We start from the raw sequence: 19,777 nt of genomic DNA, 5'->3' as shown, positions 1-19,777 counted from the left end.
TCCTGCCGTCTAAAACAGCAGTTGTCTTACCTCCTCGTTCCTGAACCTGAGTTCACACTCATCGACGGGGACACCCCAGCACTTCTCACGTAGAGGCCGATGATCTCCTGGACAACAGACCAGTGGCGCCGAGACGAAGGGAGATCCACGCAGAAGTTCAGGGGTGCAGCCGTAGAGAACGTGGGCAAAGATAGACCGTCTCACGCCTCTGCCTCTCAGCTACCGTTGAACGATGAGCTTCCCGGCCAATGCACCAAATGATACCGGAGAAACTGACGGAAGCCAAGCACAGAGAGATGGACACAGGTTTCTTCAGGAAGGAAGAGATTCTTTATTGGATCACCGATCGGGACTCAGAGGGACTAGCGTCACCAAAATACAGCAAAGTCTGAGTACTGAATACATAGAGTACATTCCTTATATAGCACTGTAGCTCCTCCCACAATTAACTACACCCACACATACCCTTAACCTATTTAATAAATAGAGTCTAAACTCATCCATCCGGTCTAACCACGTGGCTCATCTGATACAAAGGAGAGGGACGCGTAATTCCAGTTCTTACATTCCTGCACCTGGTCAGTACAGTGATAACAGTATCTTAGCTACGTGTAATTAACTAACTGATACTACAAACACATATACATACATATGCCTTGTGGCAATCTTAGCCTGCTAAACTTGTATTTTACTGGAATTACATCACAAATAGTGTGTGTTAGTAAGAGTGTGAGACATTGTGTGTGTGTGTATACTGAATAGTGTGTGTTAGTGAGAGTGTGAGACATTGTGTGTGTGTATACTGAATAGTGTGTGTTAGTGAGAGTGTGAGACATTGTGTGTGTGTATACTGAATAGTGTGTGTTAGTGAGAGTGTGAGACATTGTGTGTATACTTAATAATAGTGAGTGTTAGTGGGAGTGTGTGACATTGTGTGTATACTTAGTGTGTGTCAGTGACGTTGTGTGTATACGTAATAATAATGTGTTAGTATGTGACATTGTATGTATACTTAATAATAGTGTGTGTTAGTGAGAGTGTGTCAGTGACATTGTGTATATACTTAATAAATGTGTGTTAGTGAGAGTGTGTGACATGCGTATACTTCAGTAAGAGTGTATGTTAGAGTGTGTAAGTGACATTGTGTGCAAGTGACTATGCAACCAATTATATTCATAATACATTTGATAGATTATAATGAAAAAAATGTTTCTTACAGTGAACCTGTCAGACAGGTTCACTGTAACATTAATGTAAACCCATTACTATAAATTAAATCCCACAATATTATAAATAAAATCCCACCAAATGAATGAAAATTTTATTATAACAGCTATAAATTATATATGTCATGTAAAATGTATGTATTACAGACATCCCAACATGCAAAAATGCATTTCAGGGAGGTGGCTTCACAAGTTACTACGCCACCCCCGTGCACATGTGCGGTCACTCCAACTCCCCCTGACATGCTTTCGCTCACTCTCCCCCCCTCCACCAACAAACACAGACACACAGATACGCGTACTGGCACATACACACACTCTGGCACATACACACTGACACAGATACACACATTGAAACGCACACTGACACACACATTCAGATACACACACTGAAACACACACAGATGAACACACATATTGACATGCACAGAAGTCATACTTTATAGATTTGATTGTGTGTGTGATTTCCGGGATATTGTGTATGATCTGCAGGTGTCAGGGAACCGCATTCAACATGCGAGAGTCTCCCTGAACTACCGGGAGACTTGGGATGTCTGGTATTTGGCAGTATGTGTGTATGGATGGATGTATTAGGCAGTGTGCGTGTATGGGTGTATGTATTAGGCAATATATGTATTGTGCAATATGTGTGTGCAGATGGATGTATTAGGCAGTATGTGTGTATGGATGTAAGTATTCAGTGAGCATGTATTAGGCAGTGTGCGTTTATGGGTCTATGTATTAGGCAATATGTGTGTATAAATGTATGGATGGATGTATTAGGCAGTGTGTGTGTATATGTATCAGGCAATATGTGTGTATAAATGTATGGATGGATGTATTAGGCAGTGTGTGTGTATATGTATCAGGCAATATGTGTGTATAAATGTATGGATGGATGTATTAGGCAGTGTGTGTGTATATGTATCAGGCAATATGTGTGTATAAATGTATGGATGGATGTATTAGGCAGTGTGTGTGTGTGTATGTATTAGGCAATATGTGTGCAGGAGCAGAGCAAACAGAGAGGAGCAGAACAAGCAGAGAAGAGGCAGCACAGAGCAAGTAGAGAGGAGCAGAGAGGACAAGAGCAGAGCAAGCAGAGAGAGGCAGAGCAAGCAGAGAGAGGCAGAGCAAGCAGAGAGAGGCAGAGCAAGCAGAGAGATGCAGAGCAAGCAGAGAGAGGCAGAGGAAGCAGAGAGGAGCAGAGCAAGCAGAGAGGAGCAGAGCAAGTAGAGAGGAGCAGAGTAAGTAGAGAAAAGTAGAGCAAGTCGAGAGTAGCGGAGCAGAGCAAGCAGAGAGGAGCAGAGCAAGTAAAGAGGAGCGGAGCAGAGCAAGCAGAGAGAAGCAGAGCAAGTCGAGAGTAGCGGAGCAGAGCAAGCAGAGAGGAGTGGAGCAGAGCATGCAAATAGAAGCACAGCATACAGAGAGGAGGCAGAGTAGAGCAAGCCAAGAGGAGCAGCGCAAAGGAGGCAGAACAGAGCAAGCAGAGAGGAGCAGGTATTGTGGCCCGTGGCCTCTGCCACATCTAGGTTCTGAGAAAAGTGAATTAATTGCACTGATTACAGTGAGTGGTGTGAGTGTGACAAAGGTTACTTACTCCTGAGATTGCAGACAGTGTTGTGACAATGTCACCTTACTTACCAGAGATTGCAAACAGTTTGCAGTGCGGCCCCACGTAAGGTGTGAAACCTTACCTACCTGATTTGCAGAGGGACTCAGTGAGCGGAGCAGACACTCCAGACAGTGGCACTACTACTGTAAGTAACGTGAACTTATATTGCAGCTTTTGACTAAATGATGTTTATGTACCCAGGAATCCATATTGTGAGCACGAGAATGAAACAAGTAATTTTAGTTTGTGTTGGTCTAGTATTCACCAACTATAGGTCAGCGCACAAACTTTAGTGCCAACCATTTTTAGTTGTTCATGGAAGTAGAGCTAAATCTGCTCTTCTGAAAAATTCATTTGAGTTAGCATTTCAAAATACAACTTTGTGTCACTTTAAAATGCTTAAACTCTAGCGTAGAGAATACACTGTTAAGTGGCCATTTTCTATGTATGTGAAATATTTATATAGAAGTGTTAATTTAAATTCCCTTCAGATTGCATGTTGTATATTATTTAAAAAATAAATATTTTAAAAAAACAAAAAAATAGTTTTGTAACAATTCTGGCATCATGAGATATTGTTACAATTGCATATCTAAAGCAGACTTTAGCATATTTATCAAGGTGCTGGAAATCTGAATTTTGTTAACTTTTAAATGTTCTCCACGTGTATGTGTGTGTACACACACACACACACACGGTTTGTAATTGCCCCCCTACTTCTGTCCCTGGCCCCCCATGTGCCCCCCCTAAATATGAATGCTGGAGACGCCACTGATGACTTGGGCTGAATAAACAAAGCGATTTAACTCCTAAATGGCAGAGAATTGAGAAATTATACTGCAGGGGCTTGATCTATACACCAACACTGCTTCATTGAGCTAAAGTTGTTTTGGTGACTACAGCGTCCCTTCAGTTTCTAAACCAGCTGATTTGGGTCTTTATAAGCCTGTTTTCAGACACTTCCCTGCTTTGATATTATTTTGCTATTCCCAGTGATTTCAGCCTGAGTTATTACTATTGTATAATGATATATCCCATTCTCTGTTATAGGGGGTTTCACGTGATTAGACTGCTCTATGTATAATGATTCAGAGTAGAGAGTGGGCAACAGATAGAGATAGGATCGCAGAATACAGAATTGGGAGACACAGAGCTTTAAATGTCTGTGTAGAGGCGAGGGGGGTGGTGAATTTAAGGGTGCAGTGCAGAGGCTGGGGAAGAGATGATTAGAGGGTTTGTATAGAGACTGGCGGAAAATGAGACTAAAATACGCGCATAAATTATTGTCATAGACTTAGCACTTTGATATAAGAGGGAAATTAGAAAACTGGCAGGCTGTAGCAAAGGGATTCAGTAGCAGAGTAGTGAACACAAGCAAATCATTTCTTTTTATCCATTCACATAGACATTTCTGTTCCAGTTTGAAAGAAAACATACTGAACTATTCAAATACTTGGGGGAAATAGAACAGCGCTGAATAATTATATCTGGCCGAACAAATAAAAACTACGTAGCCTTTTTTTCAACCTGAGATTTACTTGTTTGATTTGTAAAGTTAATATGTCTTCTTTGTTTAAACTTGTTACCAAAGTGTGATTTATACCTATTGGCGATTTAGTTCAGAGTTTCGCAAACACAGTCTTCCCAAGGCCATAAACGGATCAGAATCACAGAGCATCAGGAGTCTAAGAGCTTTTGGTGATCAGTAAATATCGGACTCCCTCATTGATGTTCTTCAGATGTGGTTAGAAATCCATTAACACCTTAAACATCCTCTGAGTGAGGTTTTCGTTCATCGTTTTAATGAAATATTTAAAAAACAGCAGACGTGCACTGTGGAAAAAAATTGAGGGCATATCGGATTTTGTTTATGTGGTGTTTCGTTTTGGACGAATTTCATCTCTACGATAGTTTTGGAAAAAATTATTCAGATGAACCAAAATGGCTCAAAGATTCTCCAATTAGTATATCACAAAAAATATTTTATATTATATAAATATTAGATAATCCCAAACATTTTATCAGCACTCCAGGGATTTTCAAAGTAAAGACTTTCTTTATTGAAGAGTGTCAAATCAAATCGACGTTTCAGTTCAAACCATGAACTTTCCTCAGGACTTTTTTGGATTATCGACTAACTTGTGTTATCGAGCACCGTGTCAAAAATAACTGTGAGTAGGAGTGCAAAACTTTTGTGATATATATATGATTATTATGTATATTTTTTCCAGTAGACTGGTAGGAGCATCGTCCCGCCATTTAGTTCACAGATCAAGTGGGAAGAAGTAACCAAAGGGGAAAACACTAGGAACAGGTAAAAAAAAAAAAAACGAATCTATTTATATATTGTATGTTTTTTAAATATATCATTTATAAATATAGTTTTTTTTTTATCCCTCTATTAGTCACTCCTTATTTGATCTGTGAATAAAATCAGCATTTAGTGGCTGACCTCTAACCATCAATCATCTTTTTTTCCCATCAAGCATCTCTTTTTTTATGGCGCTACAGTTGGAACTTCGAATCACGGAACTTACTAAATGGCTACCGTATTTATTCGAGTATAACGCGCACACGTGTATAACGCGCACCCCTAATTTTCGATTAAAAATCGGCATAAAATTTTATACCGATTTTTAATCGAAAATTAGGGTGCTTGTTATACTCGAATAAATATGCTCCGATAATACCGACCGCCGGGCTCATTACAAGCCCGGCGGTCCTGGGGGGGCGGGCGGCACACGTTTACTCACCTCCGTGCAGCTCCTCCAGCTTCCCAGTGTAAATCTCGCGAGACCCGCGGCCAGCTCTGAAGTCAGAGCTGGCCGCAGGTCTCGCGAGATTTACACTGGGAAGCTGGAGGAGCTGCACGGAGGTGAGTAAACGCTTGCTGCCCGCCCCCCCAGGACCGCCGGGCTTGTAATGAGCCCGTCGGTCCTGGGAGGTATAATCGGAGCACCCACTCGAATATTTATTCGAGTATAACGCGCACCCCTAATTTTAAATTAAAAATCGGTACAAAATTTTGCGCGTTATACTCGAATAAATACGGTAATTTATTCCTCATTTTATTTTTTTTCGGGATTTGGTCATATGATGATTCGGAGTTACAGAATGAGGACAACTCGACAATCACCCAAAATTCTGACGAATTGCAATTAATTTTAAACAGAATGCTCAAGTCCAAAACACAGTTACGTTGTATATTCCAAAAGGGTTTCCATCCTTCTCCCAGTTCTGGATAGACTTCATCACTGGGACCGTCAACCACATCCTTGGCCTTTGCAGATTCCATGTGTCAGTTATAAATGAGCCCATGGTGGGACCATTACACAAGTTCCATGAAAGTAAAATTACAGTCAAATGTATGAAATGTTTTATAAAGTATATTGTTTGTCCTCGCAATGTTCTGACAAATAAGAATATGGTAAGATTACATTAGACACTGGTACAAAAGGTGAGAAGAGCGTGACTTATATATTTTGTCTGATAACACAGCTTGTCATAAGGGATCTGCAGTGGTGCTAAGTTATCTGTAAATGACACCATTAAATAAAACATTGAAAATCATCTATAACCCGTTTTAACCTATCTTCATGAGCTGATCAGATTTGTATTAAATAAAGTTAGAAAATTACATATTAATCCAGTTCTAACACGGCAAAGCCAAGGCAAACATTGAAAATGAAGAGGAGATATATAAACATTGTTTCATGTCTCCTCTTCTCTGTATGCTCTCTCTATGCTGACTGCCGGGTGTAAAGGACAGAGTTCATAACAATGATTGACAGGGAGCTAAGATGGAGGCACACAGCCACAGGATAAAGAGGTGGGTTTCTACAGATAATGTATACTTTTTTTCACCCAATCGGGTCTGCGGGAGCTGAGGGAGCCTTTAGAGCTTGGTTCCGGTGTAAATTGTAGATTAGGAGATGCTTGAAAGGGCTTTGTTACACGGAGCTCCGGAAACATGAGACTGCTCGCTTCTGCTGCTAGGGTCCGCCCCAAATATATACTTTTTTTTCTTACCTCACAAATAAAAATAAAAAGGGATAAGTAAACATAAAATGCTGGGAAATGGCAGCTTCAATTCAAGCCAGTAATAAAAAAATTTAAAAAAATAGATAACAAATAAATAGAAACAAAATGTTTAACAGAAAACAAAATGATAAAAACAAAAAGTAAAAAAAAAAGTCAATGTAAACAGCTGGACCTTATCCCACAGACGGGGCAGTGGTGGGATTGTGAGAATTAGGGACTAGAATCCTTGTGAGACAACTATGATTTCTCTGTGGTAACAGAAGATTCTAGAAGGCTATGTTAGACCACAAACCCAGAAAAAAATTGTATAATCTTGAAGAAGACCACATAAAGACACAGTAATCATACAAATAAACATATTGAGGAAAGGGTAGCCAAAGAAAAAGAAAATATGTGTTTTAGAATGACCAAGTGAAAGTCTGACCTAATTCCAAACTAAACCTTAAAAATCCTATGCGAGTTCTTGGAAAATCTTTCTGATTAGACCAAAGCTTTCTAATATTTACAATATTGTCGCCAGACAAGAATAAAACTGTCTAAACTCAAGCAAATGTTAAGGAAAGCAACACTGTAATTTTCTAAAATGTATCAACTGTATTGATTTAAAAGCGGCTTTACTGCACTAAAAGCCAGTTCAGATAATTCACAAAATTGTTCCGTACAGTGACCCTCTAAAAGCCTTAATACTAATAAACAGAGTAAGATGTATTCATAGAGAAATCAAACATCTTTGGTAGGTGGAGCAAATCACCCGTTTTCAGCTGAGATCTCAGACTGTTGCTATAGTAACTGCAGCCAGATTTTCAGAAGAACAAGGGCAAGCTTATAATCTGCATACTGGCCCATCTAACCTCCGATGTTCCTAAAAATGGACACTTAACTCATTCTCAAAATCACAAGAATTTTCTTTTATACAGTATCTAATTAATTACAATTAGATGTATTTATATACAGCAACATATTCCGCAGTGCTGTACAATAGGCAAGACAAACAAGTCATTCTAACAAAATACGATTGACAATGTCAACGGTGGGTGAAGCTTACATCAAGCTTACAATCTAAACATTAGCTGCCACCACCTCTGCCCAGAGTCCATTCTATGGATCAACTGCTCTGCAAAGAAAATATATTGCTTTCATTAATACTTGTGAAGCTCATTATTTGGAATTGTAGAATATTGAAATGAGAATAGAAAATATTCAAATCTTTCCTGCTTGGGTATATTGTCATAAAATGTGCAATTCCCTTACTAATCTTCACTAGTTCCAAGTTTAGTGCATACTATAACCCAATTTGTCACCCTCCAATAAACCAGGATAATATTGTATATTTGCCAGTGACTCCTGTACCTCTGAAACGGCTTATTTAAACATTTTAAAAACCTTTAAAATGATTTTCAATTTTTCTCGTTGTAATACAGACTAAATGATATAAACAATACAAGATACAATAAGGTGTTGCTTTATTGATTGCACTGCCAAATAGAGGGGTAGGCTATTTTGTAGAAGTAACCACAGTAGTTAATTTAGGCACAAATTAGTTTCCGTGTACAGATCAAATTGTAAATAATTAGAGTATTAAAACATACAGTATACAGGGTTATTCGCTAAATTCAAATTATGGCAATTTAAATCCAAATTGCAAAACTAAGGCTGAAATTGCTAAACTGTGACTATATCCATTTTTTTCAGATCACATATTTTTTTTTTTTATTTAAATTCTTTATTTTTTAAGTGCAGATAAATACACATCCATTCGCCAAGCCCCAACAGCTTGCGACCAGGAAAGCATTTTACACAATTTAGATCACATATTTTAGCATCAATTGTGACATTTAAATTGTATTCAGAGTTTCAAAAGTAACCCTGATAGGGAGGTGATAGCTAAACATGAATTAAGTATAACCATTTTTCTTTTAATTGATAAACATCTAATATGTATACTATGTACTGACAAACATCACGTTAAGTGATATTTGTTTTCTAACTAATTTTTAGCAAATATAAATTTACCTCAATAGCTACAATATTATAACGACCAAGAGATTTTGTAACTTTCGTTAATTATCAGAAACAGAAATTAAAGGTGATTTGAGCCGCTGAACAATAAAATGCTGATCCCCATCGGAAAAATAGGTCAAGACTGCGTCAAAATAAAGTATATAAATCCTTGTAGTTTTGTAAAAGTTAACAGCAATTAATGAAATGAACATACTGTGCCTGAATTACATATTTAAGTCAGCTGCTAAAGATATGTATAAAGTATCACAACTGGGATATTAATGAATGGAGATTTCAGAAATAATTTGAAATAAATTTTACTCAGTACTTTGCACTGATTGTAGAAGTCATTGTGACTGTTTTGCATTAGTGAATAAGGACACTTCATTATTATTGCTTTTATTTTCTCCATTGTAACAATTATATTGGATTGACATTGGATGGTTTGTTGTTACAGTTGTACCATTATACATTCATTTCAGCAAACAAGGTCTTTTTTTGCAACATGTATCAGGATGCGTGTCTCCGTGTAATGTGAAATTCCATCTCACATTTTAAAAAATAGCATTCAGCTTTTACATGCCGTTAGAGTGAGAATGTTTAAAAATATCTTTGAGAATGTAACTCTATGTCATAGCAAGGCCAGAATTAAAAATAAAAATCTGGGGCGGAGCCAAGCTACTGAACAGATCAGACGTGTGTTGCGAGAGCTCCAGCATCTTGCAACACAAAACCGACTAAACTACCGAGCCAAACATTTACCTGGACGCAGAGCAACATTGAGAGTATTCCTGAAAAGCCGGTGGTTCCAGGGATACCTTTTGTGGGCCTCTCCGCCAACTGGCTTATCCCATAGCCTCACACCACAACCAAGCGACCGACACAGACTGCATGGTGCACATGGCAGACACATCCAAGATGGCGGACGAGCTCTCTATACAGAGGCACGAGCTGCAAAGGTCAGGGACGGTCCTACCGGCTTTGTGGAATGCATGCTCCAAAAGCTGGATAAAGTGTTTCAGAGATTCTGGCGACGGCTGGAGGCTTGGATGTTGACCCCACAGACCCAGCATCCGGGGAGAGAATGCACTGGCGAGAGCCACAGAGAGGGGCACAGCAACCTCACGAAGCATACTCCTGTGAAGCGTACTCCTGGCCTAACAAAGCTGAGGGCCACTCCAGCGAAAGCCGCCAAACCTCGACCAAGTCGGCGCAGACCCGGTACCCACACTTGGATCACCAGGATGATAGGGTCCATAGACCCCAGCTGTGAGCCCCTTTCAAGCACGGAGAAGTAGGGGCGAGATCCCAGCACACCCTGCTCAAGCTGCCATACCCGGAGCATCTCCTAATTTACCGAGTTAAGGCATTGGCTGACATGGACATGCCACCCCGAACACAGCCCTCACTGCTCAGGGACACATTGATATAAGCCCCGGCTGCCACCTCAGTAATCTGATGTACCCAGCTAAAACCATACTGAAGTTACCACTGATATTGAGCTATTTTTGCTATCTATGCCTACATGCTTTTGTTTAACTACATTTTCATGCTTTTGTTTAACTACATATTAAAGCTATATAGGGGCTGACCAGGTGTTCATCCCCTGAGTAACGTTACACAGGCACACCTTCTCAGCACACTGCAGAACACATACCTTGTGTACCCACACCACTCCATGACTAAACTGCTGCAGGATAGTACACTACATGCGATAAATACCTGCCTATGCCAAAGGATAGCCAAACATGTTACTCACTCTTATCTTGTATCTAGCTTGAACTACACTACATAAACGTCATGCTTTAACCTATGTTACTCTACCTATAATGTAAAATTGTGCACGTGTTCCCAAATACCCCAAATGTAAAGCATGATATAATGCCTGAGGAATGCCATTGGGGTAACTCATGCTTGTTTTTACACTCTTATGCACTGCAAAAATACAAAATAAAAAAAAGGAAAAAATTAAAATCTATCTCCAATTATCCTATAAAAGAGTCTAAGTTTGCCCTTGCGTTTAACCTCTTCACTGCTGTGATTTTAGTGTAGCAATCAAATTTGTTATTTTTGCGTCTGTTCAACAGTAATTCCCTGTTTAGACAACTATAAACACCTGCATCAGGAATAAATAATTTTTAGTTTAAGTTAAAGTATATGATCAAACATTGCAACAGCCTGATTCCTCATATAAATGGGAATTCCACCTATTTGGTAGTTACAGGTTACATATTAAAGGAGTGCAATAATACTGTTTCAGTTCTTAAAGAGAACTACTAAACACTTGCTTCAGCTCAGCTTGAAGAGAGCTCTGAGGGTCAGTATAAGCTGAGTCAAGTTAATAATTATCAACTGACTATGTGTGAACCTTGTTGACTACCCTCCTTCAATGTCCACTAAAAAAATTGATTTTTTTAAAGACGTCAATTTAATTCCTAACATATAATTGTAATAAGCTGCCATGCCCACGTCTGGTTTTGTGGAAGAAAACAAAAATATACCTCCGTCCAGGTCTTTTTTTTCTCTTTTTTTTTTCTCAATTGTATTCATATAAAACAGGAGAGACTGCATTATCGCACAGGTCTAAGTACAAGATGCTTTTTACAACGCACATGGTTAAATTAAAATAACAACCGTGGCTTACCTATTACAGTCCACGTGCAGTGAGACATGGTTTGCACTGACAGTGAGCGCGATTTTGTGCCACTGTCCATCTGCAAGCCGGTATGGGAAGGCCTCTGTTCTTGACTTGCCATTAAATCTGTAGTGATATCTGATTTCATCCCTCAATCCGCTGCTTTCCAACTCAAAGAAGCTGCCAAAAAAAATAACAAAATCTCTTTTAGTTTAAAAAAAATGTTCAACGTGAAAAATAGAATTGATACATGTATATATATATTTTTCATTTTTTTTTTTTAAACAACTAAACATTCATAATATCTAACTGTCTAATCAATCTTTCGTTACTAATGGAATGATGGAAACTGAATTTACCATAAATATCAATTATCTCCGCTTATGTTAAAATTGTTGGTTCTTTGATCTCAAATGAAAAGATATTCTTTACAATAAATATGTAGATTTCCAATGCATTCTGTTTTTCAAATTAATAAAATATAGGCCGTACAAGGGCTGAGTGAGTTATACGACTAAATATTGTAAAGAGTAGACCATCAGAACTGTACTCATTTAACAAACTGATTATTTTTGTTATTTTTAATGAAAATACTGAATGTTTCATAAAACTCTTTTAAAATATGACACATACTGCTCCTCCCGATCTCTTTACAGAAAAACCTGGTGCTTAGTTTAAAAAAAAAAAAAAAGAAAAGAAATCATACCCCTTCCAGCTCTAGATTCATGATCTGGACTCTCTCAGCAACCAAACCAAACATTTGTAATCATTAGTGGGAATTCTGCTAACCCAGAAATGACCCTTGAGATTTGGACCAGCATAGGCAGAATTTGTCGGATATTAAATTTGCCATCTTTACAAAATTCCCAAGCTGAGTTGTGAAACATTTACTTTCTAAAAATTTCGTTAGACGTAAGAGAGCATCAACATAAATTATAATAATTGTTTTTGTAAATAAAGTAGTACAAATGTTGTTTCGTGGTGTCTGTAGTTTGCCTGACTACATTTCCAGGATAATCTAATGCAATTTCAGGCAGGTGAGGATGATACAATGGGAACTATGTACTAAGAAAGCTAAATAAATGAATAAATAAATAAATATATATATTATTTATTTATTTTTTATTTATTTTTTTGGCTATACTATATTATTAATGAAAGTGCAATTTGTGAGTAATATGCTCTTTTATCATACAATTTCATTAATTGTTCACTAGCTATCACTATTTGCTAATTTTTCAAAATTGGGAAATTCTGTTAACTAATCGCTATACGATTTTATGGAGGGTAAGACACAAACGAGAAAAATAAAATAGGATGATCACTTGTTCACACACAGTTCGTTTAGTTAATTATCTCTTTCGACGGTGGCTGATTAGCAAATGTTTCCATGTTCTTTCACAAACTTTATACCATATTGTCACGGGGTATAGACCATGACCTTTAAAATAGCTACGAACCCGAGCCCCGCCACATCCTACCACATAGCCACACTAGTTAATGAAAAATGGTCCAAATTGAAAAAAAAAAAGAAAGAAAGATTAGACAGTATGTATCGGGGCATAGCTACTAGATGTCACACAAGTAAACTAGATATCTTAGAGGAATTACTAACAAGCAATAGTGTCTCTGAATGAGAACTACCAAATCATCATATGTGAACCTTACACTAGACACTGTTTAATACACTCTCTGACGCTCTGATCTGTAACACGACAGACAAGTCCCACGTTGCATGTCTGTGGATCTGGGGCCTTGGTGACAGAGGTGATGGTTTCCTTTTAATCACATTTCTGTCAGATGGAGCCGCCAAGTCAACGAGAACTTCTGGCTGTAAAAAGGGGTTTGGAGAACTACGGGAAAACGTGTAGACTGATCACCATCAAAGAAAATCATTGTCAAAGTCTCCCTGGAAAGTGATTTTACTGTCATTATCAATAGAGTCCCTGCAAACTGTCTCTGTCACTTCCCCACGCCAAACTTTCTGAAACAAACCCACACATTTTGTTTTCTGTTTTACTCTGCAGATCTGCAGAAAATGCTAATTTAAATTTTTTTTGACAGTTCTGAAATTATTTCCAATTGCATAATTTTGTTACAGGCACACTTTGGGGGGAGGGAGGGGAGGGGATATATTTATTTTTAATCTTTGCGTGTTCCTTTTAGATCTAGGATCCCATTTAAAAAATGCAATAAAAACGTTGAAAAACAAATCTACTCCAGCTACCTCGGAAATCATAATAATTGATGATCTTAATCCATATCATCTCATAGACCGGCACTGGATGCATTTAGAGTCAGTATGCAGTATGGCAGCTGTCTAATTGGAAGAGCTCTGAAAATTGCAGGTCTTCAACAAGGAAGTGTTCTAGGTCCAGAATGTCTTACAGTCACCAGGGTGTGGTTTAGGCAAAATTAAAACCCTGGCATTTCTAGAAAAAAGTGGCATTGTTTTAACTGCCAAACAAAAAGGATAGGGTCAATACACAAAAACCAGTTCAATAAACAATGTTCTCTACTAATCTCTTTGAAATGTATCACTGGAAACATAAAATGTTATGAGACAGGTTAGTAGTCTGGGGGATATATAAATACAAGGGTTAAAATATATAGGATTTTATAATGACTCACCAAAGCAAGAGGTTTTGTGGAGAGAAAGCAGGGTAGGTGTCTATTAAGATTTTGCATTAGTGTAGGACTCACAAATGTGAGTTTGCCTTGATAATACCAGGTGAGTTTACACTCTATGGTTATATAAAACAAACAACAACTCTAATTTTCTTAAAGGACCACTATCGGCGCCAAGACCACTTCAGCTCAATTAAGAGCTCTGGGTGCCAGGTCCATCCAGGGTTAACCCTGCAGTTGTAAACATAGCAGTTTCAGAGAAACTGCTATGTTTACGCTAGGGTTAATCCAGGCTCTAGTGGATGTCTCATTGACAGCCGCTAGAGGCGCTTCCGCGCTTCTCACTGTGAAAATCATGGTGAGAAGACGCTGGATGTCCATAGGAAAGCATTGAGAAATGCTTTCCTATGGACTGATTGAATGCGCACGCGGCTCTTGCCGCGCATGCGCATTCAGCGCTGACGTCGGAAGAGGGAGCAGAGATCCCTGGAGAAAGGTAAGTGTTTAACCCCTTCAGCCCCCTTCAGCCCGGCGAGAGTGGGACCCTGAGGGTGAGGGGGACCTAAAGACCCTATAGTGCCAGGAAAACAAGTTTGTTTTCCTTGCACTATAGTGGTCCTTTAAGTATACACTAAGGCATGGGGTAGTTAGCTGGTGATTTTTTGCTTGATTACATTGATTCATAATTGCAGATATTTATAAAAATAAAGAGCACCAGTTTCATATATGAATAAAGATAGAAACTACTGGTACTGATTCTTATAGCGGAATTCTCGTACAGACAGTAGGAGATATGGGAAAAATAATATACCGTGACTTTATCATGATCTGGTGCATCATATTTTAGATATTCAGGCATTTAATTTCCTTCACATTGGTCGAGATCTAGAACTATATGTACTGAGCACTAAAAACCTTGTATTTTTGTTCATATTGTTAAGACCATTCCACCGACTTTAATCTATCCAAGGGATATTTAAAAATAAGATGACGCAGTCATGTTTAGCGTTGGGAACAATTATTAATCCATCTTCTTTTTGTATCTTTTAATAAACCAACCAGGACCAAACTCCCAGCGAGGAAGGAATTCAAGGGGTAGAAATGTAAAGTTAATGGAAGAAACTAAAGTGATGTGTTAGCAGCTGGGGAGCCGGCTGAACTACTGAACTCTCCCTTCTGAGAAAGGAACTAATGTATTGCAGAGAATGTGTTCTGGTACAACTTTAAATACAACTTAAAATATAGTTTCTGAACATGTATAGGGCAGCCCTGAGACCTGGTTCAGAGTGTTTTGTCCACCACCAGGGAGGCAATTTGGAAAGAAAGGTTCTAACTCTAAAGCACAATTTTATTTTTACAAAACTAACTTACGTAACTAACACAAGTGATAATAAATATTAGGCAAAATGTTGGCAAACAACGTTAAACTGCTCACTCATCGGCACAGGCACATTCAAGAGAAAGGCTGATAAATAGTTCCGAAAACATTGCTGCAATTTATAAAATAATGCAGATCACAGATTATATTTTCTTAAGAGGCTGTGAATCCACCCCATCATGAGATCATCATGGAATGGGATCTGAACTGTCTCATGAGATCAATAGAGCTTACATCTGCCACTACCATTCAATCGATCTCTGCATCTGCCAACCTCATCCACCACCAGATCGCCAGGTTCTGCATGCCCCAACATATCCTACTTCTGCCAACTTTTCTCTCCACCCGTCCATCAGGGCCTGTCGCTATGGTCCTTCTCCCCCTCCCCCCCCCCCCCCACCAGACCCTCACCAAGACGTTATCAGAGTATCACATAATTAAGACACATATTTGTAAGAACGCTAAAAATGTAAAAAAAAATTACGAAAATTATTGCAAAATATTCCACAAGCAATCTACATGTAATTATCATTGAATATGTAATGCACGTAATATTTTTTAAATGATCTGAAATCCAAACCTTAATAACGTGGCTCTCAAAATACTAGGCACTAAATAAACTAAACTATTAAAATATTCAACACGCAATTAAGAAATTATCAATAAAAGCATTTCTCCGTTACACTAAATTATTAAAACATTAATAAACAACAACCAAAATAAATCTCAAAACTCACATTCAACATAACAACCAACTCATCTCTCTCATCTGTCTTTACATATGAAGAGCTGTCAGTCCCCTATTAATTAATATTTTATTAATGCCATCACGCTTGACCCAGATCCATATTGCGTAAACATTGCACCCCCAGACATTTAGATCAGTTTAATGCTTTCTCCTTGCTTTATGAAGCGTGGGGTGAATCCAATGGGCTATTCAGCATGACGAATTGTGCTACATTAGCTAGAAACAGTTTAAAGTCTCATTCCCCATCTTCAAACCCCTATATACTTCCACATGCATCAGAGACCTGCAGCTAATCAGATTCTCGTTTCTTCAAATATGAGCAAATTTCTTTCTTTCTTTAAGAATTTATGATGATTCTCCAATATAATCTAAAAAATAATCTCAGTGTAAAAAGTCTTCATTGAGATTGTAATTAGTTTATTTGTAAAGAACCAACATATTCCAAGCCGGCAATTGTTGTAAAAGCCAACTAAAATTGCAAAAAATCTTTCAAACTACAGGATAGTCCATGACAACCAAAAACCCAAAATGTTACCTGCTAACTACGCCAAATCCCTATGCCCATTTAAATTACTGGAGGTTTTTCGGTTACTCCTGTGGCCATTAAATTGTAAAGCCCTATACACTTATTACCATTAACTCTTAATAGGACACACATGGGGTGGGCAGCAATACCATAACTTTGAGCACAGGGCATAATTTGGTATGTACAGATACTCCTCACTTACCGACCGGGTCCCGTTCTTACGACCTAATCGTAAAATGAATTGGTCGGTAAGTGAAGATGCGTGCAGGTCTATGTTCGGGAAAATTTCTATTTTAGAACTATTACATCCCAGTCTCCCTGAGTCTCTAGCGTTAACAGATCTACAATGCATTCCATGGCATGTATCATTGTAACATGCGGTGGTACAGGAAAAGTGCTTCCCTGCAGCGGATAATATCTATATCCTGCTGGAGAAAATCAGTTGATCAGTCAACGAGGGAACCCAATTTCTTAGATTAATGGGTTAATAGTCCTCCGACAGCATATGAATTGTGTATTAAAAAATGTGCTTTGTTGTACTAGTTCCTTATTCAAATCGATTTGTACAGCACAGAACCCATTTCAAGTCATTTTTACACCGATCAATCAATTTAAAAAGGAATCAATTTGTTTAAGGACGAATGTAAGTAATACACATGTCTATTCGGCATACTGTTCGTACGCATTTCTTTTCGGCATCTAACTTTTCATCACTGCCAATCACGAGGAAGAGATAAATGTTGAGGAAAACATGGTAAATTTGACAATCCTACTCAAAATTTGGGTCACTTTTCCCAACTTTGGCAGGAATTGCTCTGTGCTTCAAATAAATCAAGCCTTGTGTTTACTGCAGCTTCTGATCTGCCCTTTGTTTGATCCCTAAATGCCGTCAAATTTTGTTATCAATATCAGCCCCATTCCATAGGGGTCTAGTTCAGGTTCCGAAATAAAGAGTCACGTGGCTGACAATAAAATCTAGGAACTTATCAATTAGGCAAACGCTATTCTGCTATACGTCTACATAAGGCTAGATTAAAAAAAACACCCACTGAGGTCTCAATGTGCGGATTCAATCTGTAGCAAAGAACAAGTGGGATTTTACATGCATTCCACAACTCTAAAAATGTAACAAATGAGGAATGTTTTGGATACTGCAGTTTTATGTAAATGTTATATGTTCGGGCCCAATATCCAGTTCTGTTTTACATGGAAGCTATTTAATTAGTATAGCATACAGGTGCGAATATGTCAGCTCTCTTTTGTAAAACAACACAGGGTGAGCGACAGTCAGAGTGTAAAACGCAGAGGGAACATCTGCTATCCCGTTATTGCAAACCTTCGCCAAAGTTATCTCCTTCACATTAAAGTTAAATATTACAGTCGGTTCCAAGGCAATATGCAACGGATTATTCAGCGTCCGCCTACACAGGACTGCGTTTCTCTGTCAAAGTCTAAATGGCATATGGTTATCCTTTTGGTATCAGAGCAAAGTGGGTGCTTTCATGCCCCTGGCTACAATGTACCACTCAGCTTCTGTTCCGTAATATGAGGATTTATTACATCACAATAACAGCGGCCTGATTCCTGTAACAGATGTAAGAGGGGTATCTATTTTAAAAGCAATGTGTAGGGGTTTATTGATTAAATGTTAAAGTTCAATTTGAAATGGAAACATTTAGGCACAAACACCAAGTTGTAACTATATTTGAGTAGAAGAAATTTAGCAAATTAGCTAAAATTAGCAAATTACATTCCAGTTCATAACTATTCAGTGTATATAGTAAATATATATATAAATAAACTTTAGGCACTAAATGCAGATTTGAGGAGAAAAAATCTTCAAACTAGTTAAAATCACAGCTTGGCAGTTTAAAGGGTTACTTAAACCACCATGACCTTTTCAGTGATTCGTAGTGGTCATGGTGATAGGAGTCTGTATTGTGCATTGCTTCTGCATAAAATGCTGTACGTACAGAGAAATCTGTACCTGTGTGCCGGGGGCTAGTTACAGCCCTGGAACACATGACTTTGACAGGTCTGTTCTAGGCTGCCTAATGTCAGTTCTGTGCATAAAATATGTCTGTTGTCAGCACACACTGCACACTGGCAAGGACATGTTTGGCTTAGGAAAGCATTGTCTCCCCTTCTTCCTCCATCAATCCCTAAGTAAAGCCCTCCTGCCTCACTATAAAATCAGGAGTGCTTGTTTTTTTTGTTTGATTAAATTCCTCACCCCACCTCCAATTCGTCCTCCCAAACACCCTCCCCCTCTCCTCACCAGTATAGATTGAGCGCATGCACTCTGAGCGCATGCAAATCTGTCCAATCAAAGGGTTCTCTATGCCTTTGATTGGACAGCATGATGCCCCTGCTGACATTGGGTTGGAATCAGTGACAGAGGCTTAGTCCGGTGCTGGATTCCAGGTAAGTGAAAAAACTTGAGTGCCCAACGGGTTATTTTACATAGAAAAAAAAAAAAGGTGACCCCTCCAAGAGAGTTGGAGAAACCACTTAAATCTAAATTTTGCAAGTTTGATTTTGAGTTCACTACAGTCTGGATTCAGAATAAAAAAAAAAACTCAAGTCTATCATTTGTGGAGTATTGGGATCACATTTATCAAGACAGTCCACTTTCCCTCGTCAAATAAACGTCAACCTTTCTCCAAAAATGCTTCAAGCTATTTTCCCATGTTTGTTAATAAAAAAAATCTCCATTCAGCTACTCTGACTTTTAATTTGAATTCCCCTTGAATTCTCACTTTAGTAAATAATCCTGTGAGAGTTCTGTACAAGGAAGCAATCGGACAAAGCTAAATATTTAATTGTTTTCACTGGTGTCTGCTCCACTTTAAGACATCCCATAATATTTATTTATAGCTATAAACTAACTAATCTCATTAAAAAACATTAAAATTATTTCTTACATCGAAACGTTGTTTATTCATAAAGACTCTGATGTTAATCTGAGGCACTTAATTA

At 38.3% G+C, this 19,777-nt stretch overlaps 1 protein-coding gene across 3 annotated transcripts in view; it reads right to left on the bottom strand.

Moving 5' to 3' along the window:
- NELL1 (neural EGFL like 1) overlaps window positions 1-19,777 on the bottom strand; it is a 485,858-nt gene that overhangs the window by 331,509 nt on the left and 134,572 nt on the right. For all 3 annotated transcript variants that reach the window (XM_063437855.1, XM_063437857.1, XM_063437856.1), the window contains exon 4: window positions 11,528-11,698. In XM_063437855.1, coding sequence (XP_063293925.1) covers window positions 11,528-11,698 — 171 coding nt within the window. The remainder of the gene's footprint in view (window positions 1-11,527; window positions 11,699-19,777) is intronic.

Source organism: Pelobates fuscus, chromosome 12 (genome assembly GCF_036172605.1).
Source record: "Pelobates fuscus isolate aPelFus1 chromosome 12, aPelFus1.pri, whole genome shotgun sequence".
Classification (NCBI taxonomy): Eukaryota; Metazoa; Chordata; class Amphibia; order Anura; family Pelobatidae; genus Pelobates; species Pelobates fuscus.
The sequence above is the reverse complement of the archived record's forward strand: the minus strand, read 5'-3'. Positions and strand labels throughout refer to the sequence as shown.